This window comes from Eretmochelys imbricata, chromosome 9 (assembly GCF_965152235.1).
Source record: "Eretmochelys imbricata isolate rEreImb1 chromosome 9, rEreImb1.hap1, whole genome shotgun sequence".
NCBI classification, from domain to species: domain Eukaryota; kingdom Metazoa; phylum Chordata; order Testudines; family Cheloniidae; genus Eretmochelys; species Eretmochelys imbricata.
In genome coordinates this window covers 33,788,722-33,816,637 of record NC_135580.1, presented here as the reverse complement: position 1 = coordinate 33,816,637, position 27,916 = coordinate 33,788,722, and the positions used below count along the sequence as shown (strand labels likewise).

The 27,916-nt window shown below is 40.2% G+C and overlaps 1 protein-coding gene across 1 annotated transcript in view; it reads right to left on the bottom strand.

Annotated features, from left to right (window-relative positions):
• Window positions 1–483: 483 nt before the first annotated feature.
• PID1 (phosphotyrosine interaction domain containing 1) overlaps window positions 484–27,916 on the bottom strand; it is a 158,076-nt gene continuing 130,643 nt past the window's right edge. Inside the window, exon 3 of the mRNA XM_077826479.1 lies at window positions 484–2,414. Coding sequence (XP_077682605.1) covers window positions 1,938–2,414 — 477 coding nt within the window. The 3' untranslated portion in view covers window positions 484–1,937. The remainder of the gene's footprint in view (window positions 2,415–27,916) is intronic.

Genomic DNA, 27,916 nt, shown 5'->3' with positions numbered 1-27,916 from the left:
CGAGGAACTTGCTGAGCTTCTTTGTTCTTCATACTGGATGCTTATGCCAGACCCGAACTGTTCCATGGTAGTGGAGGCAAGGTACCGTTTCTGGTCAATAGGGCTCTTAAGTTAGACTCATTGCCTGGAGAAAAATCTCTGCCAGCTACTGGAAAGCAGAAAGTATGAACTGGTGTCTACAGACCTTAAAATAAAAGTTAAAAGCTGATCTTAGATAGTAATAATTCAGCCCAACAGGAAATCATAAAAATTCCCATTACCCCTTTTGGAAACTAATGTAATGTTTTAAATGTAAATAAATTAATATTTTAATCCTATTAACTGTTGGGGTGGGTGTATATATAAATAAGCCTATAACAATTTTTAATCAGTTCAATTGGTGTTTGTAAAAGCATCGGTCATCAGTGGATGACCAAGGTACTTTAAGCAAAAACAGAGAGTTTGCATTGGAAACAGAGCCTAAAACTATCATAGCTTTAACTCAAACATATTTTTTATTAAAGTATGAATGTATTTATGCTAGAGAATAGTTTACATACATTGGAAAGCAACAAGCATATTTTCAAGAGCTGTGGGTCCCTATCAACATGTCTCCATGCTCAATCTCATGCTTTAACATTGGCCATACGCACAGGCATACATATGCTCTCTCACACAATGTATATATACACACACAAAACACAGACACATAGCTTTCTTTTAAGGCTTCTGTAAGGTGCCCTAGTGCCCCTACCATTACCATGATTACGAACAAGGAGCAGCATTACCTGCAAACTATTCGTCTGCTCTTGGCCTTAAAAACATTTAGTGAACCAAAGGTTTTGTTTTTATATGATTTTTTTTCTGCCTTTACAAAAGTTATGAACCTTTTTGTCCATGGACCAGGAAAAGTGCAGGATATCTTAATGTGAACTTCTCAATCATTTCAAACCTGACTCCAAAAGGACCAGTGCCTTTTCATTGTCAGAGACATTTTTGCTATTTATGGTAACACACCCCTGGCTTTTGTGACCCAGCAGTACCAGCTACATCAAATTATATACGCTAGGTTGGTAATGGAGACTACTGTGGAGTTAAGCCTACGATGTTCATATCACTTCAGACCTGAGGTGGATCATAAGTCCCAGTTCAACTGGTGAAAGACCACGGGTCTTAGCAACATGTCACTCAACTCTCAGCAGAAATAATGGAGCTGGCTCACTGTATTACCAGCCATCATGGGGTTTTTTTCCCTTTTTGGTATCCTGGAAATTGTAATTAATGCTGCTTGGTGGGAGACGAGTGGCTGCAGGTACATTAAGAAAATAGACAAAATGAATAAAATAAAGGATAGCATATGATATAATGTGTAAATATAAGCATCTTTTTAAAAATCTGTGAAATGTGAATAAACTGCAGAATGTCAGGCCATGTGTCAAAATGCCTATGAATGGCTGTTTCAGCCTAGGTAAGGTCAAATGATTTTGCAATATGACATGGAAAGGGATTTGTTTTTCTGAACCAAAGGGCTCCCTTTTCCACTTGCTGCTGCATAGCAGCATCAGATCCCAGCTGTGAATCCCAGAGAATCTACTATTAAAATTGCTTGATGAGTTTCATAAGGCAAACTGGACTGAATCAACTTCAGATTGTACACCTGAACTATACCAGGCTATAAAGAGTTGATGGTGCACGGGTTGGGGAAGTGATATAGAAAAAAAAAAGAAAAAAAAAAGAAAAAGCTTTTTCTCACATTTACAACAGCAGCAGATTTCAATGTAACATAATTACTTTAATGATGCATATCTTTAGGTATTGATTTGCTCTTTTGATTTAAAAAGCTGGTCAGCCAAGTATTTGGCCGTCTTTTAATTCCAGATATCAGTTGTTGCTTATTCATCTATCAGCTCCTATTCCCTAGGCAATTTCTGCCTTTGCTGTACTATCAATGAGTTCAGTCAGCCATCATCAGATTCGAATTCATGAGACACTTCCTCAGATGAGCTATTCCTGTGGATCCGGCCATCACTCTTCATGCTGTGGAAAGTCTTCTTAAAGGCCTCCATCATGGCATGAGCCAGCTTCTTGGCCTCCAGCTTGCTCTCACACTCTACAGCATGGCAGTCCATCTGATAGGACAAGTCATCGTTGATCTCCCTGTAAACCCAAGCAAAGATGTTTGGGCTGACATTGTGGTCGGCAGTGCAGTAGGCAATACGTGCCACCTGAAAGGTATCCATGTGGACTGTGGCTTCGCCTTTGAGGTCCAGGTGATGAAGCCAGACTTGGAAGGGTCGGATTTCCAGAAGGGCATTGGCTGGGAAGACGTCCTCCCTGGCTAGTGTGTGCTTCTTCCATAATTCAATGACAGGTTTTTCTGTGCAGCCTGATAAAAATTGCATCCCTGTTGTGGACACCTTACCCAAATATGTAACCTACAAAGAAAAAGCAAAATGAGATGTGATGTCAACAATAGTCTTTGATATTCATTTCTACCATCCCGCAAATTGAGTTCTTTACCTGGAACAATGGATTTTTTTTCTACACATTCAAATGAAGTTTTCTGATTGACAGCGACAGATTTGCCTCTCAGAACAGTATTTTTAGTCATTCATGCTGGGATTTTCAAGGGAGTTAGGAGCCTCTCACTGAATTTCAGTTTATTTTGGGCATCTAATTCTCTTAAGCTTCTTGAAAATCTCTGCCTAATGCTGATACTCTCACTCATGCTAGCAGTCCCAATAAAGGCAATGGGACCGATCATGCAAGTATGGTCAATAGGATCAGGCCCACAGGCCAGATAACTGGAACATGGTGCTTACCCACAGTTTCTTTGTTCATATTATTTTTGTTAAATACATTTTAAACAGTAGTTTTACTTACATCGAGATATACACAGAGTGTAATAATGCAAGAACACAATGTGGTCAGAAGAGCACAACCACAACAGATAATAACACAATTATTCTAATGCATTTTTCAGAATGATCTTGTTTATGTTTCTTCCACTGCTTCTACTTACATAATTATCCAGAAATATGTAGAAACTATGCAAAATGCTACATCTTCTATTGTTAGCTAAAGGGCTGAGGCATTTACTCCCTCAATTTTATAGAAAATGTGCCATTAAAAAAACCCACAGTAATAAATCTAGCTTAGTTTAATCACACCAGCTCTCTCTGCTTCAGTGTCTAGCTCCATCGGGTAAATATTCAAAAATAAGAATCGTGTTATCCCGTCTATATAGGAAAATGATGAGCCTCGACTAAAATTTGTTTCACATGCCAAAATCTAACTCATTATACAGCCCAAATCAAAATTCTAAATATAGCATATGGGAAAGAATCAATGCACCTAAATCTTTATACTTCAAGAAACATTTCTCAATTATATTTTGAATGAAGCTTTTATTAAGTGGGAAAAGTTACATTTTAGGATGGTCAATACCATTTAAATATAATTTATACATAGCATTACCCTCGATCACTGTTGTCTGCAAGTTGCATTTAAGAACTAGTATTATAAAAATAAAAGCAAAATTACTTTGTCCGATTTTAAATGTAATGCACATAAGACTATAATAGATCAAGCAAATGGACCACTGTCCTGTCTCTGACAGTTACCAGTACTAGACACATTTGTAAATAATAATGTGCACTGTGCAATTTAATTTCTATAAATTATAGTATTATATTTTTATTTTTTTATCTAAGTTTAAAAAAAAGGAAAAAATAGATTTTCACATGTTTAAATATATTAAAGATACAGCTGCAAGGAATACTGAATTTATATTTCTTACAAAGCAAAAATCTTCAAAAATAATTCTGGGTTTTGCTGCAAGCTTTGATATACCCACTAAGAGACCTAAATTAGGCTATGATTAAAAAATAAGGTTACAAAATAGTGTGGCTTAATCATGCCTGTCAAACAAGCAATTTCATAACAGACATTTCCGGACAAAAAGTTTTATTCTTCTCCAATAAATGTTCATGGTTTCCATTGGGAATATTTTAAATCTTATAAAACCTTTATATTTTTGGGAACAGTGAGAATCACATCAGAACCGTTAACAAGGCAAGCCCTACTGGAGCTTTGTGTTACTTTATTTTATTGTACTAGTGAGGAGAAAGTAAAGTACCTAACAGCTCATAGCACGAGCTGTACTCATATGAATAGTACATAGAAAACCAAGCAGCAGTTTGACTGCAGTGTACTATGGAGTAGTTCATCATGTATTCACAGGCATATTTCTAGTAAAATAATAACATAAAAATAGAACTCAACATGATCACAAAGTATTCAATATATTCTCTAAAAATCCATTATGTTCCATTTAAAATTCACAAATCAATTAACAAAAGACTAGCACATTGTAAAGAAGTTTCACGTTGGGGACCCAATCCAAAGCCCATTGCCGTCAAAGTGAATCTCTCTTTTGACTTCAATGTGGTTTGCATCAAACTTTGAAAACACAAAAGGGAGAGTGAGTCTTCTGCTTTTACACTTTGTCCCAGCCAAACTATTGCCCTGAATTCTACTTCATAAGTGGGATCCTGACACAAATTCTCTGGCTTTGCCTTTCCAAGTTTTTGCTGGTTAGAGGACACTAATATTGCTTGCGAATGTGAAGAAATGCAAGCACTGACAGAATAAAAACACCGACGGGGGGGAGGTTCACCTTTTTATAAATATTTTGCCAAGTGTCAACTCTAAAATAAGTGAGCATGGAGTATGTTGTAAGTATTGTGCAGGCACACATTGCAAGCTGAGGAATTTGACTTATTTGTCACAGGGAGGGTGGCAGGACAAAGAGGATTGACTTTTCTCACATTCACTGAGCGCATACAAGCTATCTAGATTTTCTGTTTGTTCTGACCAACCAACCTCCCGCAACACCTTCTCTGTCACTAGCCATCTGCTTTATCTCAGTATATTCAGTACCTAAATGTAAAGTCTAAAACAAAGTTTCCTAAAGGAAAATATTCCACATAAACTTGTGAGAAAGCTGAGTGTGCCTGCGTGGAAAATCTGTGAATTACTCTGAAAAATAGAAAGAAAAGGAGGACTTGTGGCACCTTAAAGACTAACAAATTTATTTGAGTATAAGCTTTTGTGAGCTACAGCTCAATGCATGATGTGAAGTGAGCTGTAGCTCATGAAAGCTTATGCTCAAATAAATTGGTTAGTCTCTAAGGTGCCACAAGTCCTCCTTTTCTTTTTGCGGATACAGACTAACACGGCTGCTACTCTGAAATCTGAAAAACAGACAATGTCAACAGCAATAATGACTGAGAGGAAGGATGGGGCTTGTGGCTAAGGCACTGGAACGGGGACTTAGATGATCTGGTTTATATTCCTAGCTCGGCCACACACTAACTGTTTGACCTTTAGTAAATAATTTCATCTATCTATACTTCAAAACCCCATTTTACAGACAGGGAATAATACTCTTTCCCCATGAGGATAAACTGATTGGTATTTATGAGGTTCTAAGTTACTACAGCGATGAGCACCATAGAAGAGATTATAAATAAGTAAAACTTTACCTTTTAGATTCACAGTTCTGCTATAATTATTTTTAGAAAAACACTGACCTCTAATAATGTAGTTAGACTTTTAACAAGCAACCAGATTTTTCCCATTTGGTGCATGAGTATTACCTTAGTACAGGACATTTTATTGAAGATAAATTACAATATACATCATTTCCTCAGAGTCCCCTCTATTAGACATAGAGCAGAGATGCAGAAGGCTGGCAAGAGTTCTTGAATATCTGACACAAAAAAAGTCAGCATTCTTTTCAGAACATAAAAGACCTTTATAATTAAATGCCATCTAAGTGTTATACATTAGATATTAAACCTTCTGGAGTTAGCCATTTTAGTAACCTGCCCATTAATATCTGCACAATTGCAGGTATTGAGCCAACATAAACTAAAACTGGCAGAGGATGAATTTATTATGCATTCCTCACTAGGTTCTCAGTTACAAAGATATTCCACAAGTAAGGTTACTGTACATTGGCTTCTACCACCATTTATTTCTCATTACAGACTCATGCTTTATAACATGCACCTCACTTAAATACACAAAATTGGCCCAAGCACATCAATACAGAGTACAGGTATTAGATACAACCATTTTTCTTTTTCCAACTTCTTTCAATTCACTGACCGAAGATCAAAGAACAGATCATCCCATCCAGGATGAGATGCAGAGGGGAAAAAGGTTAGGGTACAAACCATAAAACGTGGGGAGGCTTAGGACCCTCAAAAGGAATCATCTTCATTTCCCCCAAAGCCACAGATGATCCTGAAACGTGAATGTACCAGTGGCCACTCAACACAATCTGCTGACATTGGCAAAACTTCAGTGTGCTTCCCCTTTGGGTGAAGCCATGTGCAGTGGGCAGAGTTGTGTGACACAGTGGGTGGAGCGCTATTCAGTGAGCATGGCTGTGTGGTATCGAGGCCAAGCTCTATGGTAAAGCAGGTATGGCTGTATGGTCCAGTTTGGGGCAGGGGAGCTGTGTGGTACAGTGGGTGGGGTGCTATGACATGTGAGTGGGGCTGTCTGGCAGAGTTCTGGAGACTCTGTACAGAGGAAGGGCTCCATGGTATAGAGGAGGAGCTCTGTGCAGGGAGCCGTCGAAGGGCGTGTGTGCCAGTGACAGCGATAGCTCTGGGAGGGCAGCATTTGAAGCACCAGGGGAAGACAAAGCCATGAACATTAAAAAAAAATGCTTCTCCCAGAGATCTACTGCCCTGCCTAGTTTACTGCTGCATACTTTGCCTAGAGTTAAAGCAGCTCCTGACCACTACACTGCTGTGGCTTTTTGGAGGATTTTGGATGGGGCTAAAGAGGCAGCTGGTCTATGTAGCGACATGCACAGGAAATCTGGCAGAATTTCCAGTGGTAGTACAGTAACAAACAGGCATGTCTGAGAAGTCATGTAAGAAGGAAAATATATACACATCCACCCAAAATACTCCGCTATTGTATATGTAATGTGGCCTACTGTGGTAGAAATGTTACAGGTTTGAATTTTCTGACTTTTATGTGTTCAACTCAATATTGCATTAAAATGGCTTCCAGCTTCAGCCATTTGGGATACATGGGACTGCAGACGTCATTCAGAACATATGGGGAAACTGTTTCCTTCCATATTCCCATTTCTCAGAACAGCTGAACCAATTTTTCCTTAAACTTCCCAAGATAGATAAGCTTTGGGCTCAGATCAAGTATGGGTAATTTCCATCTCAGTTCCTTTCCCAGAAATATTTCCCTCTTTTGCATTCAGAACCCACCACTTAATTGTCAATTATGTTCTTTCATTGTTATTCTTATTGTAAACAGGTCTCTTTGCCTTTACAGCTTTCACTCAGATTTTGGTGAAAACAACACATTTTAAAGGTAATTCATTCAAAAAGGCACAAAATGGATAAAAGGAAATACTTTCCCACCCACACAGTATATTCACCTCGTAATTCACCATCACGGGATATTACTGTGAATATTTAACAAGATATTACTGAGAACAATTTAACAAGATTCAAAAAGGGCATTAGATACTGTATCTGATTGTCCTCTCGCACTGGTGGGAATCAGCAGTAAGTCCAATGAAAACTGATGCAAAGTGAGAAAAGAATCATTTCTTCCATACTTACATGCATCAAACATGATAAAAATAATGGTTTATATATATACACACATAATTAGTTAAAGAAATATAACAAGAATAACACTGGCAGTTACACTATTTAGGTTAAAAGAAAAGGAGTACTTGTGGCACCTTAGAGACTAACCAATTTATTTGAGCATGAGCTTTCGTGAGCTACAGCTCACTTCATCGCTCACGAAAGCTCATGCTCAAATAAATTGGTTAGTCGCTAAGGTGCCACAAGTACTCCTTTTCTTTTTGTGAATACAGACTAACACGGCTGTTACTCTGAAAACTATTTAGGTTAATCACTTGAAAGAGTTACCAGTATTTATGCTTTAGGGCATAAACTGGGGTTGAGAAAAAAAAAATCCTGCAAGAGGATAGCACTACACAATTGGGCTGAGTTCTTTTCCTTCCTTTGAACCACTATATTAATGTAACTGACGGAGGCAAACCATTTCTTCTGGTACAGCAAGATTTAAAGTGAGCCCAATCTTACACACATCGAAGTCAATAGCCAAATCCCCCATTGACTTCGATGAGAGCAGCCTCAGCCTCTTTCAAGTGCATACATTATTTACAGCCTGTTGAAGCACTTAGTAGGTTCACATGCTGTATTTTACATATGAAATAGGTAATGGAAAAGCGAACATAATACTGTACTGCTAACCTTAAGTAATAAAAGATAGTTCATATGTTATGCTTTTCCAGAAGTAGAAATATATTTCTTTATGGCATTTACAATAGTTTGATTTGAACATTCCATTTTTCCAAAGGATTGTGGAAGATGTGACTCAGACAACTCCCTGTGCATGCTAAAAATTGTCTATATCCTTTCTATCATTTCTCCTGTGACCTGGGAATTTCTATCTAATTCCTCTCTCACTGGCAAGCCACTACAACCAAACACATGCATGATTTGAAATTCAGCTGTGGTTTTAGCACTGTTATTATGTGCATGTGAATACTCTAGCGAAAAGGCAAGTCACTCTGTGGAGTTCCTTATTTCTCTTCATAAACTTTGCAACTGGTTGTAGTTGTAGCCAATGTCAATATCTGACTCAAGGTGCCCTCAACAGAAAAATGGCTTGTCCTGTCCCCGTTAGTTATTAGAACTACTGCTACTTGGTACACAAAGATGCTCAGCATCAAGTTCATGAATATTGTGATCTATGGCATCTTCATGTCCTGTTCTAGAAAAAGTAGAACAAAGACATTTTTGAAATATATGATTTGAGTATTTTGACAACAAACCTTTAACTTACTCCATTTTTTGTAAGTAAGAGTGAAGACGTATGTTTTTAGAATTGTTTGTAATATGCCTGATACTTTCAGTATCTTTAAAGGAAAATGGTATGTCAACTCCTATATTAACTGTCACTTCTTTTATTGCCAAATTTGTTACACAAAATGGTGACAGTTTATTTTCCATACTTGGAATTGTTTTCTTTAAAATGAACAGAGAATGAATAATTTGAAGTCAGCTAAGAAGAATAATGGCTTAGCTCCTGCTGTGCCTAGCACAAAGAGCCTCACTCAGAGAGAAAGAAACGTCTCAGAAGACCAAGCAGGAAAATGTCTTCAATATAGTTTACTCATGCTGCCCATGGTGTTTTCTGATGTATGCTCTAAATGGTCGGATGCCTTTGCACATTCATAGGTGAACGGTCAAAAGGCAAATCCTAGTCCCTCCCCACAAAATGCATGTTGTCCAAACAGCTCAGCCATAAGAAAGAAAAACAAAAAAAAGCCTTCAGTCCTGCCTGGAAGGGTGCCAGGGATGCAGTGTATTATACTGGCCTTCAGGGAGATAGGGCAAGCCCGCAAAGCGTTCTGAATACCTCCTGCAATATGCTGGAGGTATTCGTCACCTTCCAAGATTAGGCCCCATAGGGTACATCTACACCGCAGCCTCCTAGCCTGGGCAGACAGACAGGCACTAGCTCTGCTAAAGATAGCACCCTAAAAATAGTGATGCGGATGTTGCGACAGGAGAAGGGGCGACGCGGGAGACGGGCAGGCGACGGCAGGGGAAGGGGCGACGCGGGAGCTCCCAGCAGCAGGGGGAATGACAATGCCATGGAGCGGCAGTGACGCAGAAGGAACAGAGCAAACTGAGAGCCAGTTGAGGGAGTGGCAGCAGCAGAAGCTGAGCTATAGGTGAATGTGGCTGCATGGGCTACCTGCTGGCGTAGAAACCTGCCCATCCACCATACGCGGGTGGCTAGCTCATGCCACAGCCGGTGCTACAATGTCCACCCTGCTATGTTTAGAGCACTAGCTCAAGCACAGCCTGGGCCTATCTGTTTACCCAGACAGGGAAGCTTGCTCCCCACTGCAGTGTAGACATAATAGAGTGTTCCAAAAACAAGTATCCTGGATAGAACTATGCTCTTTCAGGATTATATCTAGGCTCTAGGCTCATAGATCCGACATGCCTTAATGGGACGCAGGGCAGCGGGCAAGTACTCAGTTAAACTGTTCCTATATTACAGTATTTAGGATTTCACACATTTGAAGTGACAGTCCACAGTATGGTTTTGAGATTTTTCTTGTATTGTTCACATATAAGTGTTATTTAGTGAAAAGAAAATGGAACACAAAAGGGAAGATGTGTATCTGACACTCAGGAAAAGGACAAGTGTGTCAAATATAGTACTTAAGAAAAACAGTTCAAGAAAAGTTCATTCTGATGTGCAATTTGCCTGTCATGCACAAAGCCAATGTTCGGGATACTGTTATCTGTGGCAAGTACTGGTTAGACAAGTTAAAAAACTGTCCAATGACTTAACATTTCTGGTTTAAAATATATATATTTGGCAACTGGATTATTTTCAACAGATCCTCTTCTTACTCTGCTCCACTTCTGAAGCTTAAAGCCCTCAGCAGTCACCAGACATCAATCTCAATACACCTGCAAACAATTCCTTGTATTATGTGTACTTCCACATCAGATGCACACAGGGATGCATCCACTTACCATACACTGCTTAGAATTCCACCAATGAAAAACTCCTGTAGGTTAACTGTGGCTGTCGTGTGTGTGTGTGTGTGTGTGTGTGAGAGAGAGAATTCAAGTATATTCTATTTGTTTTTAAATTAGTTAGAACTTAATAGTGAAAGATTTTAATATCCACTAGAGGCATTTCCTATTGGATAAAGTCACTCAGAGAACTCAGCCATGTACTATATTACTGGGTTTCTGGAGAAGGAGGATATTGTAAGTAATCAAGAAAAAGGAAACCTTTCTTCTAAGATTATCTTTTAGTAAAAGCAACTAAATAACAGCTGCCAAATCCTGATCCTCTGAGACACTGGAGCAAAAGGGTATAGAGATGCTGAAGGGACGCTCTTTCAAATGAATATCTCCCTGCCTCAGCCCATCCATAGACATTATCTTTGCCTGCAGTGGACCAGAGGTTTCAGTAACCCCCAGGGAGCTGTTAGAAGGAAGAGTGACAAAAATATCTGTAGTGGGGCTGGGCAGGCAGGATCTCAGGGGACTGTACCATTTTCCCTTTCTAAACTGGGGCTATATAGAAGTTAGAGTGGGAGGGGAGCAGATTCACAACCTCCACCTCTTGTAGCAGCTGTTGAGGGATGGAATCAGCTTCCCCTCTGAAATCACATGGCAACGGCAGACTGTGGAGATCCCAAAGTCTTTGTGCTGGAATCGGGTCCAGTTTTGGGTGCATTCATACCATGGGACTCATGTCCATGGGGATGCTTAATCAATAAAGTGTTGAATGGTTCTGTGATCTCAGTTAAGAGAAATTTGGGATTTAAATGGGAACAAAGTAAGAAATCATTCCCATCTGTCTGATTTCTGTTTGACCTGATTCAAACATTTGCCATAATTTCAAAACTAAAAAGATTCCTCTGAAAAAAAGAGACCTTGGGATTTTTCATTTCTAAGCCAAATCCTGGTCTTGGTAATCCCTTACCCTTCCCATAAATACACATATGCATTCCAGTAGCACCAGGAGGACCCAATCAGAATCGAGGCCCCATTGTGCTAGGTGCTGCACAAACAGACAGAGACAAACCTGTCAGTATGATGCTGGGGGACCACATGCTGGACCAACAAAATGGAGGCATTGGAGCTGTTCCTCAGCATGATCCCCACAGTGCTCCTAGACATATCCTGCCTTCAGGCAGTGCCACTGGCACACCTCTTGCACATGCAAACAGGCACACACATACGGCCGCTGATACAAAAATCACACTGCAGTGGCCCCAGGCCACCAGGTGCCCTTGCTATTATTTCTCTTACATTTTGCCTCTTCTGTCTCCCATGATCTGCCAAATTTCCACAGAACCGAATGTCAAAGCCCCCCCCCCCTTACTGAGCCACTAACACCTACCACAAAGTTCTGCTTACAGGTTAATCCATCACCTCAGCTCCTCTGTGTGACCAGATTGCACCATCCCCACAGAACATGCTCCAGCCTGGGGCTGAGCGGAAATTTCCCCTCCTCCTATCAGCTGCCAGGGGCTGCTGTGGAACCAGGCACTGGAACTGACTGAGGGAGACACTCTCTCTCATACTTCCAACGCTCACCCTGCTGGCAACCTCAATTCTGGCATTCCCGAAATTTGGAGAGCTTGACTTTGCAACTGTAACATTCTCTTAATATCGGTTTGTGGGATGTAATTCTATATACTTCCCAAGTTCTAGATTCTCAATGCACTTCTCTGGCCTTGCCACAAGTAACAATAATTACTTACTGTCAATCCTGCTTCTCTCATAATTTTCACTTTTTTCTCTGTAGTTAAGTATGCCTAGGGAAGTTGTAGAATCTCCGTCATTAGAGGTTTTCAAGAACAAGTTAGGCAAACACCTGTCAGGAATTGTCTAGTTGTCTAGTCCTGCCTTGAGTACAGGGGACTGGACTAGATGACCTATAGTGGTCCCTTCATGTCTTCTATGATTCCATGATTTAATACTGCTTTTGCTTTCTCTTTCTACTAAAAAGGACTGATAACTTCTTTTTAAGTATGTCTGTTTATTCTGCACTAAAAAGCTCCAATGGATTAGATCCTGTACTTCATTTTACCCTGATAGGTTATAGGAGAAAAAGCAAAAATTCTACCATAAGCAGGCACTGGGATTTGCCCAACACTGCGAGCACAAATATATGCTTATGTATACAAAGCAAGAGTGGAGGAAAAAGAAAAGTGCCCATTTGATGTTGGCACAAATTACACTGGCTCCTTCTAAACTGACAAATTTGGTCAATAACAGTTCTTGCATATGAATATAAACTATTCGTTGTGTTGCCAAGGTCAATGTCATCTTCCCTCTTCCATTGCTATCAATCAGACTAAGTAGAAACACCCAAGAATTTCACTGATACACAGAACTTTTGAGAAAGTGTTTCCAATTTTTCATTCATGAGTCACAATGCTATGCTCATTTGTTACAATCCCACTTGCTCCTCCCTCCCCTGCCTTTGGGTCCTTCCCTCCCACCTTCCCGGTGTGTACTATCCATTACAATTAGCTGTGTAAGTGACAGCTCTGGTTTCTGGATTCACATTACAACTTAGCTCTGACATTTTTCCGTGAGGAATGGGGAATTGAATTTTTGTTTTTCCCATCTCACTCTTATCAAACTGCCCCAGTGTGTAATTTGTCCTGCCAGCTGGCTTTCTGGATGTATAAAGACTGCAGATATTGTCACTGTCACTGACGGAGACAGAAGTGATTTATCTGTAAGGCATTAAACCATGCCTGGGGAGACAAAATCACTTTATAAAAATGACATCACAGTAATATATGTGTACTCTCTGTTCAACTCCATTGCCCCATTTGTCCAGCTTAGAGTCAAAACAAAGGATTCTTACCCTCACGGTATAAAAACAATTTAGTTTAGGACTTTAAGATGCCCTCTTGCTGCTTGATATACTTTATGATGTGAGCAATATAAACAAAATCCTGAAATGTTCAGAAATCTGTAGATACTGTGATTAAAGGAGAGAAAAGGAAAGGAAAACACAAACAAAATCTTTTTTAAAGAGTTGCCAGATAACATGTATGCATTTTATTCTTCAACTCACTTTTTCCAGCTACCTACGGCATTTTGAAAATTACAACAGAAAACAAATCTAAGAAGACTGAATATACAGAGCTGACAGAAGCAGAACTGTTTCTAATTACAACAGTGAGAGGAACGACTATCAATGCACGGGATATTCTGACTAACTGTTAAGGTAATACAATTATAATTGCCTTGTCTATACACCGTTTCTTTCTACCACCATATGCTGACACAATAAGGAATTTATTAGAGTTAGTTGAATAATGGCAAGTATGTTTTGAGAAAAAAAAGTTCCGGGAAAACCGCTGATTCGAATTTCCACTATTTTGACACCAAACAATGAATCCCCCACCCTATCACTTTTTTCTTCCTTTCCCCACTCTTTTTTCCCCCTCAAAAACCAAATGGAAAAAAAGAAAGCGGGGGAGGGGAGAAGTGAGGGGAAAACAAAAAGGGAAAAAAGCCAACAAAAATCAGTTTTCTGTTTAAAAAATACAAAATATTTGTAAATGGGAAAATTTTGAAAAGATGAAAAAGTTCTGCAAAAATATTCAGTTTAGAAAAAAGGCTTTTTTGTATAAAAAGTTATTGAATGAAAAATGTAGACAAATTCTATAAAATTATTACTTTTTCTGCAACATGGGTGGTCTTAACTTGACAACACAACAATTCCTAAATGCTAAGCAAACTACATTAATTTGGCTTGGCAAACATCAAATACTAGTTTGATTAAAAAAAAGTGCTTTTTTTAAAAAAAAAAAACTTTCTAGTAGACTTTTCAAGTGTAGGATAGCTACAAAAATGTGAAATCTACAGTTGACTACATTCCATTAAAGTATAGTCTAGAAAAACATCTCTGCCTTACTGCCATAAAATGAAAAACTTCCTTTTTCAGGATTCCTGAAGATCTTCTTTCAGCACCAGCTCGAGTGGAATGACTGACCATTCCTGAAGCATTCAGACAGAATCAGGCTACAACTGAATTCTCCTACAGAAAGTAGATTTGATTTGAAAGTGGATCTCTGCCTTTTAACCAAAGAGTGTGTATATAGGTATAACAATAAGTAAAATATTATGGTCTTAATTTTTCTCTCACTTACATCCATTTTATGCTGTTGTAATTTCATTGTGTACATTTCTACCCTTAGCTGTATCTGATTTACACTTGTGTAACTCCATTGACGTCTATTGAGTTACTGCAAATTTACATCATTGCAAGGCAAATAAGCAAAGAATCATGCCCTATGAGTCTACTGTATTAAAATCTCATCATTCTTCTGTAATAACTAAACAGTGAGATCTCTGTTCCTCAACCCTCAAAGAGTCAGTGCAAATGATTAACAAAACTATGATGCTGTGAACTGCATGATCTTATTAGCCTAAAACCAAGAGAATGTCACCATCCCTCCTTACTAACATACCCAATGAACTCATAGAACGCACATCTAATAAGGTAACTCTTACAAGGATTCAATGGCTTCCATCATCTGGCAACATTTTAATGTATAAAGGGAAAAAGGCATGGAAAAAACCAACAACATGATACTAGAAGTAATAGTGATATTTCAACCTGAACAAGGGATACTCTTTAGCAGTCTAACTTTTACCAGCAGGAAACAGTAATTTTTGCACATAGTATATATGTAACATTTGTTTCCTCCATTCTGTTCTATGTACACTATATAGCACGTACATAAATTATGTTTTCTCGAGATCTTGTTTTTAAATGTTATATGCATAACTTTTCATTTATCTAAATTTTAAAGGGCCATATCTGAAGTTGGGGTAAATGGTTGTAGCTCCATTAAACTCAACAAGCTACACCGATTTACACCAGCTGGGGATCTGACCCACACTGTTTTACTAATGGAGGTATATTTCTAAATCCCCATTTTGTTGGATTAAATAATACAACTCAGCCAATAAAGACTCCTAATTCAGGACCCTCGCCCTAATGTTACTAAGGGTGTGTAAGTCTAGAGTTTTCTAGGCTGCTTTGAAGTGTCTGACTGCAATTCTCTTCTCTGTGTGGGTGAAATTCTCCCCTGTGCTGATCCCCCTCCTTGGCATGGATGGCCTCTTGCTGCCCTGCACCAATTAAGGCAAATTGAAATGAGCACATAGGGGGCCCTCTGCAACCCAGGGAAATGGGATATAAGCTAGCTCTAATTAAAGGAAAGAAAAGGAAAACTGGGAGCAAGGAGGTGGGGGAACACACACACGCACACACACACTGCAACCTTGTAATCTGCCTCCAGCTTGGGGGCATGGATTTGGTTGCTTGTAGGCCTCTCACAAGACAACAGCATGAAGCCCTATTTTTCAGGATTTATGCGGTTTCCAGAATTTGATTCCACAAACAGAATGACTCCTGTGTGGTCCCTCAACCTTTTAGATTGCCAGCCAAGTCCTATATGGTGACTTGGCAATACAAAGAAATAAGGTAATCGTCCAAAAGTAGCTACAAGTGAAATAAATCCTCCCTTTGCCAGGTCCCTTATGCTATGTCAGGGGCCAGTGAGAAAGGCAAAATAAGAGCCCGTAACTTAGTGTGAGGGCCTTGGGCCATGAATAAAGCAGCAGAGTGAATCTACTGACTTGCCTTTGCAACCATGTCAGGGAAATCCTAGTACCAATCTAGAATATAAAAGGCTGTTGATGTCTCTCTGAGGCAAAGGTATCTAGGAGTAGCTACAGAGAAGTCCTGAAGGAAGCAATTCTAGGAACAGCCAGGAGCAAATATGGGTAGGAAACTTCTGTTTCTTGTTAGTAGGCGCTACTGCAATACAAACAACAATATTTAAGTTAACAATTAATAAAAAGCTCTGGGAGGGGTTAAAATTGGACTTCATCCTGGGCAGGTGGGCACAGGCATGCTGTATTAGAGGCAAGGTGGAAACACCACCTGATTACAGGTTTCATAAAACACGGAAGGACCTAGTATCCAAGTTCCACAGTGATTGCATGATAAATTGAAAGACTAAATTAGACAGGGCACTGGTGAATCCCAAATACCTGTTCTTTGGCCCAGAGGCAAACAAACACAGACAGCTTGCCTCAGTATTATTATTATAATCATCATGACGACTCTCTTCAATTTATACAGCACATTTCAACTCAAAGGTCTTTAAAGAGCTTTCCATATTTTTGAGCAACCTCTGTTTTCATGAAACTTCTAGGATGGCTGCACTCCAGCTACAAGAATGGACAAAGACATCATTCAACCTCACAGGATGTGTGGAGAGGGGACTTTCTTCCCCACAAACACTTTAAAGTGCAGAATTTGGAAAACTGGAAGTGGGACAAGGCAATTGGCGTTTTGCTTCAGCCGAAACTCAGAAAGCACATGTGCATTTTCCAAAATCCTTTTAGCTCAACAGATTCAGATTTCTTTTGAAAGTTGCACATGTTAGTTCTCCGAAACTGGATTTCCTCTTCACTGTGGCACTCAGACATTAGCTAGACAGGTCTACAGTGGGCTGACTGGTAGTTCAGTCAGTCAGTCATGGCACATTTTTCATTTCAGTAAAAGCAAACTTAGCTTTAGTGTCATTTTAAATGTCTTTAATCTGCAAACATGGTTTTTGGCAGGGACATAGAGAGCATACTCTGTGCCAGAAAAAGCTCCCCTGCCAGTCGTAGTGCAAATTGCTAACACTCCAAGTCACAGCCCTCCTCTGCTCACCTTTAGGTAGAGTAACTCAGCCTCTGGCTGGTGGCATTGAGTATTAGAGCGCAAATGATTTTTTGGCTCCACAGGAAAAACAAAAACGCCTCAGACATTCCACTGGATTACTAACCAAATATTGTGAACTGTGTTCAAGCAACTTTTTCATCCGACCCAACAAATCAACTCAGCTTTTTAAAAAAAGTAGTTTCCCTCCGGTCTGTCACTACTTCTTTGCCCACATTGTATGTGATCAAGCCAGAGCCTTTTCAGCATAAACACGAGATTCTTTGTGGAGCCCATCAGCACACAGAACTATGGCTCACACAAATATATTAAGAACAGTTTTATTTTGGAAAAGAAATTCAGCATGAGCACTGACTGACTTGGCAAAATGCTTAATGGAAAATAACTGATTCCTATATCTGCGCTCCAATTTAGGTGGGCGGGGGGCAAAACTATCGCTATTAACATCTGATTTACTTATTTAAGAGAAGCCAGAAAAGAGCCTGCTGATGGCTGAAGTCAATGACAAAGTTTCCCAATGACTGTTTCAGTAAGAGTAAGACTGGTACCAAGACTAGCACACCATTCATTCAGACCACAAGACATAAAATTATGCAGTATGAAAACTGAGCAACAAAAACAAACAAAACCAACAGAACTATATTCAACAGTTCAGTCCTTTGCATTCCTGAGATCTCTATTCCCTTCTCCTTGCTTACATGTGTCCCTTCCCTCCCCTTAATGGGCTTTACTTCTGTTACCTAAGTTACATTATGATCTCTTCAAAGGTGCCTTTATCTTTCGGTCGGTCTCCTAAACGTTCACAATGCACCAATCGTTGTGGTATCTCAGGCTATTTGTACACTAGAGAGCTTAGAGCGGCACAGCTGTACCAATGCAGCTGTGCCGCTGTAAGCTCTCTCGTGTCGCTGTTCTCTGCCAACGGGAGAGAGCTCGCCCGTTGACAGAATTAAACCGCCCCCCAATGAGTGGCGGTAGCTATGTCAGTAGAAGCCCTCCCATTGACATAGCGCTGTGCACACGACCACTTACACTGGCGTAACTTATGTTGCTCACAGGGGTGTTTTTTCACACCCGAGTGACATAAATTTTGCTGACATAAGTGGTAGTGTAGACATGGCCTACGCCCCTCAAAGGGCCTAAGGATAAAAAGTACAGTTATAGGAATGGATGAGTCACTTTGGAGGTTAGACTACGTCTACACATATAAGGGCAAAAAATTTATGTCGCTCAGGGATGTGAATATTCAACCCCCGAGTGACATAAGTTTTGCCGGCATAAGCACAAGTGTGCACAGCGCTATGTCGGCGGGACAGCTTCTCCCGCCAACGCAGCTTCTGCTGCTCACGGAGGTGGCTTTTTTATGGAGACAGAAGAGCTCTCACCCATTGGCATAAAGTGTCTTCATGACATGCACGGAAGCAGCACAGCTGTAGGGGTACAGCCGCGCCGGTGCAGCATTGTACATGTAGACATGCCCCTACTCAATGCTCCAACCAAATTTCCATTTAGAGATTCAAAAGGTTTGAATAATTTTTAAATTCCACATTATTTTTCAGTTTCCCTAACCTCTGTACACCCTGGTTGTGGCCAGCAGCAGAAGGGAAACAGTTGAAACACTGTGAAAATGGCTTTTATCACATTTTAGATTCCAGTGAAAGCAGAAAATATTGGCAGTATCACCTAAGAATTTATAGAATTATGGAATCATGGAACTGGAAGGGATCTCGAGAGGTCATCTAGTCCAGTCCCCTGCACTCAAGGCAGGATTAAGTATTATCCAGACCATCCCTGACAGGTGTTTCTCTGACCTGCTTTCAAAAATCTCCAATGACAGAGATTCCACAACCTCCCTAGGCAATTTATTCCAGCACTTAACTCCCCTGAGAATTAGGAAGTTTTTCCTAATGTCCAACCAAAACCACCCTTGCTGCAATTTAAACCCATTGTTTTTTGTCCTATCATCAGAGGTCAAAGAGAACAATTTTTCTTCCTCCTCATACTTGAAAACTGTTTTCCTGTCCCCCCTCAGTCTTCTCATCTCCAGACTAAACAAACCCATGTTTTCTAGACCTTTAATCATTTTTGTTGCTCTTCTCCGGACTGTCTCCGATTTGTCCATATTTTCCTGAAATGTGGGGCCCAGAACCGGACACAGTACTCTAGCTGAGGCCTTATCAGCACTGAGTAGAGCAGAAGAATTACTTCTTGTGTCTTGCTTACAACACTACTGCTAACACATCCCAGAATGATGTTTGCTTTTTTTGCAAAGGAGTTACACTGTTGACTCATAGTTAGCTTGTGACCCACTATGACCCCCAGATTCCTTTCCGCAGTTCTCCTTCCTAGGCAGCCATTTCCCATTTTGCATGCGTGCAACTCTTTGTTCCTTCCTAAGTGGAGTAACTTGTATTTGTCCTTATTGAATTTCATCATATTTACGTCAGACCATTTCCCCAGTTTGCCCAGACAATTTTGAATTTTAATCCTATGCTCCAAAGCACTTGGAACCCCTTTCAGCTTGGTATTGTCTGCAAACTTTATAAGTGTACTCTCTATGTCATTATCTAAATAATTGATGAAGATATTGAACACAACTGGACCCAGAACTGATCCCTGCAGGACCCCACTTGATATGCCTTTCCAAGCTTGACTGTGAACCACTCAGAACGGTTTTCCAACCTAGATGGAGCTCCTATAAGGTGGGTGCATAGCTGGTTTGTTTATGAGAAGGTCATGTGAGACAGTATCAAAAGCCATACTAAAGTCAAGATAGATTACATCTACTGCTTCCCTCCTATCCATAAGGTTTGTTACCCTATTAAAGAAAGCTATTAGGTTGGTTTGACATGATTTGTTTTTGACAAATCCGTGATGACTGTTACTTATAACATTATTTTCTTTTAGGTGTCTGCAAACTGGTTGCTTAATTAATTGCTCCATTATCTTTCCAGGTACTGAAGTTAAGCTGACTGGTCTGTAATTCCCTGGGTTGTCCTTATTCCCCTTTTTATAGATTGGCACTATATTTGTCCTTTTCCAGTTCTCTAGAATCTCACCTGTCTTCCATGACTTTCTGAAGATAATCACTAATGTTTCAGATATCTACCTAGTCAGCTCCTTGAGTATTCTAGGAGTATTTTATCAGGCCCTGCCGTCTTGAAGACATCTAACTTGTCTAGGTAATTTTTAACTTGTTTTTTCCCTATTTTAGCCTCTGATCCTGCCTCATTTTCACTGGCATTCATTAAGTTACGTATCCAATTACCACTAAACTTTCTGGTGAAAACAAACAGAAAAGTCATTTAGCACCTCTGCCATTTCCACATTTTCTTCTTTTATTATAAAAGTTTTATTATAAAACTTCTTTTATTATAAAAGACCAAGAGTCCAGTTTCTCAGATTCAAGAGGTCTGGACAGTTCAGATGGACAGCAAGAATGAACACTAAAAATCTCGATGGAAAATATTATATAGTAGCCACTTAAGTGTGAATGTCTGATCTTTTTTCATTTTTAAACTGAGGCTGTTTTTAAATTCTAACCCTTAAAACAATCAAAGATCCAAAACCACAATGTAATTTTGTTATTATGTTTACACCATCCAGCATTAAAAAAAAACAAAATTATTTTCATTTGGTATTAAAATGGATTCTCCTGATGAGGCTTTAGAGGCTAAATTTTCAAATTGACCCTATAAGCATCTCTGAGACTGCAGTCATGGACAGGACCCACATTTTTGCACCAAACAGGGAACGGGGGCTTATTTGATGGTATTTTGTATGAAGAGAGGCTGCTAGCCCAAGACCATCTCTCGTCACCTCGTCAGCCCAAACAACAGTAAAAACATAGGACCACAGATACTTCTAAGGACTGCTGGTAACAGAACAGGGCACTAGCCAGCTAAAACTGGGACCTGTGGCACATGGGAGGCAAGGTTCATGAATTCTACCCCAATTAGCAGCTGTGCCACTCCCTGCTTTGATGCTTCTTTCCCTGACTCACTTTTTGTTCTCTTTCTAGGCTACAGCAGCCCAGTATGCAGCCAAAATGAAGGGCCAGTGGGAGACTGGGATTCCCTGACAACTATATATTTTTTCCTGTGTAGCAAGCCCCAAGAGTGAGACTCACCCCTACATAAAGGTCCAGTCCAAGGTGTATGCAAACCTTAATTCCTCAAAACGTCTACGTTGCCCAATGGTTTTGTGCTGACTTTCTGTCCAAGTCTGAACCTTTATCTTCAAGGTGCTCAATGTCCTGGCCCCAGATGTAATAGTTTCACCTTTATTACCACTCCGTGGTCCATTCCAGGAGATTCCAGGGAGGTGTCAGGCCTCCATCCATCACCAGTTGCTCAGCAGGAACTCTTGTCCCACTCCCTTCTGACCGTAGGTTTTTAAGTCTCCACAACTCCCTGCCTTACACTGTGATATCCCCAGCAAGCCAGTCTGCCTAAAGGCCAGTTCTTGTGCTGTGCTTTCTCCCAAGGGCTATGTCCAGTGCATTGCCAGCAGTTACAATTTACCACCCAGCTCCTTCTAAGCAAGCACATTTATTCTTAAGGTAGAAGCATTAGAGAGAAAACACATAAAAACAATCAACAGCTATGGGACACTCACTAAACATACCAGCGTACACACATCAGCGTTATAGGGACCCAGTAGGCCAAAGTCCTTCCAACTCTTCAACAGGATTTGGGCCCCCTTGGACAAAAGTTCATATCCACTAGTTGTATCAGAAAGAAGGCCCTGAGTCAGTTGAAATTCAGCCTTTTTAAACCAAAATCCTGTTCTTTGTCTATTGGTCTCTGGAAATGAAACTTTGAACCACTATATGCAAATTACCGTGGAGGGGGATACCTCTGTGCAGTTGTTTACAGTCTCTGCAATGTGCGTCACACCAGGATATCTAAAAGATCACCAAAAGCTCTGGGATGGAGACCAAGGACAACAACTCAGCTGTTCCAATGGAACTTTCCATCATAAGGGTAACGTTTGTCTATACAGGAGAGACAGCTTTCTTAAAGGCTGATCCAAGAGTATGAAACAATCCCCCTCATAACTAAGGATCATCACAATACTCACTACCTTCCACTCCATGTGCAAGGCACACTTCTTTGACTTGACTTCTCTAATACAAACATATAGAAGTGTGTACATTATAAAATCCCAAAAAACAAAACCCTACCAAAACAAAAGTCTGTACTGCACACATGATTCTCCCTTAGGGGACACGATGAGATACAGAATGAACCTCAGTTAGTCACATTGCTTCATGCACTATTGGTAGGTTCTCAGATGATTAGGAGGATATAAGAATCCATATCGAACAGAATCTGTTTAGCGGGCAAATTTCCTCCTTTGAAGCTCTATGAATAGACTGCTTGCTATCTCTGAGCAACTTCTGTGGGAACCAAGATCTTCAAAGCACAGTAGGGGGGGATTAAAAAAAGGGAGAAAGTTGGCATTTCGCAGATTTAATATTTAGTAATTAAATGTACTGGAAAGGAAAAAGATTTACTTTTGACAGCTTAATTTGTAGGCTCTGATGGACAGGAATAGCAGCAAATAAATAAAGTCTTCTGGCCCCAAAGCACAAGTAGTCAGTGTGGGATAAATAAAGAAGCAACTAAAGCTCTCCCCTGGAAACTCAAGTTCTGAGAACCACAGTGGAACGAGAATCTTTGTACCTTATATTACATCAGATTGCTGCTCAAAAAGTCTCTTTATAAGTTATTTGGGATACTAAACTACTGTCTTTAGTTACACTGTAAACAGTATCTTCATACTGGAGCAGAAAATTGCCTTTAATTGGCAAAATGGGTAAATCCAAACACAATGTCATCAAGAGCCTGCCCTGTATCCTCTAATCTAGCTCAATTTGTCCTCAGTGGTATTCTTTATACCACCCCATTAACAAAGAGAGAATATACTTTTGCTTTTAATTTTTCACTGAACATGGTTTGGCTTGTTGGGGAGAGCCTGAAATTAAATCAAGTGGTGAATTGAAATGAACTTGCACTTGAAGACAGTAGGAACTCTGTTTGAGTGGAAGATTTCTGCTGTACAATTTAATTCTAAAGTACATTAGAAAATGTTTTTAGTGAGACACACACTGGAATGAACAAACGTTAAGATCATATGCAAGTCTGCAGGGTTGTTGGACTCCCTATCACACAAATCAATGGCCACTTTAATTCCTAAGAAAACATTTGTGCTTATCTTGGTCATCGAAATATTTTGTTTTGATCATCTGCATAGCTTTTCTCCTTTCACTGCTTCATATAATTTCCTTTTACTGCAAACCTGCAAACTTGGTCTAGATTCATGCTTGCATGTACAGGGAGATTTAATCCCAAGGTAGGTCCCTGCTGTCCTTTGGAGCTCTGCTACTGGGGCTGGGAGATAAGAGGTAGAGAGGGTGGAGAAAAGAGAAGGAAAAATCACTGTCACTGGCTACTGATATTTAGAGCATCCCCACCATGCCCCTCCTTGGCCAAAAACCTCCATTTTGGGGCCATGCTTTCTATCTATGGGATCTGTGCTGGAAGAAGGCTGCTGCATGTTTGCATTGCCATAATCTCCTCCAGGGGCTCGGAGGGACATTACAGATATTCATCTCCACATTCATGATGCCCAAGTTATCTACGAGACCATTTATGTCAGAAATATAGATAACTTTTCTCCCTAAACTTGTGAGAAATAGGAACCATAAGTATGGAACTCTTGTTATTGGTCTTCTCACACAGCACTACGTTTCTCAGTCATAAGTATCATCCCGACTTTACTCTCACAAGCCATTTTCTTAGATAAGGTACATGTTTACTTTTCCAATCTGCAGAAAGCTAATTTAGGCACCCACCCTAAAAAAACATATGCAACTGAACTCAATGGGACTACTCACATGTGTAAAGGCAGATATATTAGTCCCAGGTTAAGTATGTCCCTTTTCCCTGGGTAAGGTAACAGGGAAGGTAGGGAAGGTTCCAGAACAATCAGGAACCTTCTGGAGACAATTAAGACAGACAGGCTGATTAGAACACCTGCAGCCAATCAAGAAGCTGCTAGAATCAATTAAGGCAGGCTAATCAGGGCACCTAGGTTTAAAAAGGAGCTCACTTCAGTTTGTGGTGTGTGGGTAAGGAGCTGGGAGCAAGAGGCGTGAGGAGCTGAGAGTGAGAACGAGAATGCAGACTGTTGGAGGACTGAGGAGTAGAAGCATTATCAGACACCAGGAGGAAGGTCCTATGGTGAGGATGAAGAAGGTGTTGGGAGGAGGCCATGGGGAAGTAGCCCAGGGCGTTGTAGCTGTTGCACAGTTGTTCCAGGAGGCACTCTAGACAGCTGTATTCCACAGGGCCCTGGGCTGGAACCCGGAGTAGAGGGTGGGCCCGGGTTCCCTCTGAACCTCCCAACTCCTGGTCAGACACAGGAGGAGTTGACCTGGACTGTGGGTTCATGAAAACGGCCAAACTGAGGGCTGCTGTGAAGCTCTAAGGCGAGCAAATCCGCCAATAAGTGCAAGACCCACCAAGGTAGAGGAGGAACTTTGTCACACATGGTTTTTGTTTTGTTCCATAATTGGCTTGTCAAGAAAAGTGGCTATAGAATAACACTGAATAGTACATGGTAGTTAAAGTAAAACAACAGCACATCTGTTTTCAGTGACACTGTTTTTGCCAGAGTTACCTGATTAAGGTACACTGAAAGAATATAACCCAGCAAAATCATTTGGACCATTAACTATACTGTGCCTATCATATTTAATGGTTTGGTAATGGGTAAATCCAAACAAATAAACCCAAATAAAACTTTACTATTGAAGGATTTTGACAGTAACATGCTGTATGTAACTTTTGTTAAGAATTATACTTGGAATACAAACTATTTTACAGAACAAATTAACTGAGCAAGTATAGCACTGTAGAAATCATCTATCACATTGTCCTCACGGACAAGGTAACAGCAAGATAATAAATAAACAAGATACTGTTAATAAATAAATAATCTAGAAATTTTAATTAAATATTAAAGTAAAACAAGTTCTACTGGGTCTTAAATGGTGCAAAGAAATGTGTGGATGCTGTGTCTCCACACATGCAGGGTGAAGATTTCAGACACTGCTTTGTGTTGGTGTATAAGTAAATCCTTTTTCTGGTTTCCAGATTTAGTGCCAATTGCATTAGTCAAAACACACAGGCAAATGAATGATAGTCATATGGGATGGATTTTCAGCAGCAGGCAGACACATTATTTATTTACCCGGGGGGTGAGGGGGGGGGAGTTCATTACATTCCTCACCCTCGTATAACAGGCACTGAATTGGGTCCAGTGCAGTGTTCAAAATTCCCACCCTACAATCAGTAACTTGGGATAGACCCACCTGAGCTCACCCCTGTGATTCAGCCCACTTCAGAATCCTCCCACCTCTGCTGCACAGGGTGTGTAGCGGTTCCCAAGGGAGGACCTCAGCCCATAAAAACATCAGGTGTCCCCCTTTGCCAGACAGAAGGACCACCAGTGCAACCCTGGGTCTCATTTACCTCTTGGAGCTGGTCCCTCTTATCCTTATCTGCACTGGGCACCAGCCGCAAGTTGTGACAAGCTAAACAGTCTTACTTTCCTAATATTAACCTTTTAAGTATTATTGCTGTAAGCTAACTGTGTCTCCTTGATGCTGTGAGGAAGGAACAAAACAACCACAACTCTTGCCAATTGTATCCAATGGAAAAATTCCTTCCTGACCCAAAACACGTGATTGGTCAGGCCCACAGCATCATAAATAACACATCCCTGACGCTACATTAAGGGTTGCTAGCAGGAGATTTTTTTGAAAAGACCAAGTAAGCTTAAATATCCAAATAGCAGGTGAGAGTCAACTGACTAGCCCATTCCCTTGCCTCCAGCAGCCAATGGGAAGGAGCCAGGGGAGGGAGGGCAGCCCCTGCTCCCAGCAGCACATGCTCTCTTGCTTCACACACACACATACTCTGAAAACGAGGGTGCGGTGTCCTTTCCTAGCAGTCACTGGATGTTCTTTCCTGTTGACTGTGTGGGGAGGGGCATTTGTAAAAGCTGACCAAAAGCTAGTTCAGCTTTTACACTGGCCTTTTTCAGAATGTTTCTATGCTTTTCATTTATAAATGGATGTTCTTTCTTTTTTGTTCTAGATTCTCCTTTAGAGCCTGTTGTCCCAGATTTGTGCTTATTACCCATCTGGTCTAAAGTAGAAGAAACCCTGTGCTAACAAATCTTGAATTTCAGGTGAACTGTATACGGAACTTTATCAAATGAATTGACCCCGAAATTGGTGCTGTGGGGACATTAGTTAGGGTGGTTCATTCTGCTGGAACTTTGGGGAGTTATTTTGGATGCACCAAACAGAAAATGCTCCCTTCCTGTCATTTTACCTGAATAGCATGTGCTTACATTTTCTGAAAAGAATTGGATATTTTACCAGAGTACCTACATTCCAACCACATTAGAAATAAAGGAAGTACTTAGTCTCCCTACTAGCCCTATTCATATGAGGTTTACATTCACCTGAAGGCAGATGAAAATGCGTTACTGAAGCATTGATAATTCAAAGACCATTTACTAGCACCTGACACATCTTGCCCCTAATACCTAGTAAATTACTCATCTGTTAAATGGTTAAGCTGCTATCTCTATATTAAAAAGAAAAGGAGTACTTGTGGCACCTTAGAGACTAAGATACAGACTAAACCAGCGGCTACTCTGAAACCTATTTCTATATTGTGGGAACTAGCACTTAGGAGAAAAGAGAAACATCACAAACTTACATTCTTCTGCCCTGTGTGGAAGCTTTCAAGAGATGTGATCTCCAAGGGAAAATGATACCTGGAAAGAGCGCACTGCACTAGAAGGATGGTGCCACTGTTTGGAAATGTCTGCGTCCATGATAACTCAGAAGGGGACCGATTCTCGTCATGCTAAAGTTATGGCAAAATTCCTATAGATGTCAATGGAAGCAGAATTGGGCCTATACTACAATGAAAACAAAATCATCTTGTCTAAGTATCATCAGATCATGAGAAATTCAAAGAAATTGTGAAACCAATCACAAGTCATTAGGGTCTCTCAGAAATGGCAGCACATACTCCCTTTTGCTATCTCACTGCACATCTCAAATGAAATGTATTCCCTTCAGTGAAAGAGAGACCACAAAAATGTAACCAACTGTCTAAAAGCAACTGTACCCGCATCTGTGAAATCTCCTTTTAAGACACTTAGTCATTAGTTTCACATCTCTTTCATGTGAAACAAGTTCCATGACTTAGAAAAATCCTTAGAGATTTTTCCAGCTGTGACAATTTATAGTGTTTCCAGGATGTTGCTCTCTGTCTTACCTCAGGACTGCAGAATAACAAAAATGGTGCAACGGGTTGTAGGTTCTGAAGATTCTTCATTGCAGCAATATCAAAAGGATATTGCATATTTTCGCTTAAAAACCATTAAATATATTATTAAAAGGAAACCTTAATTATTTTTATTATTCAGAGGTTCATTGGATACTTTTGTG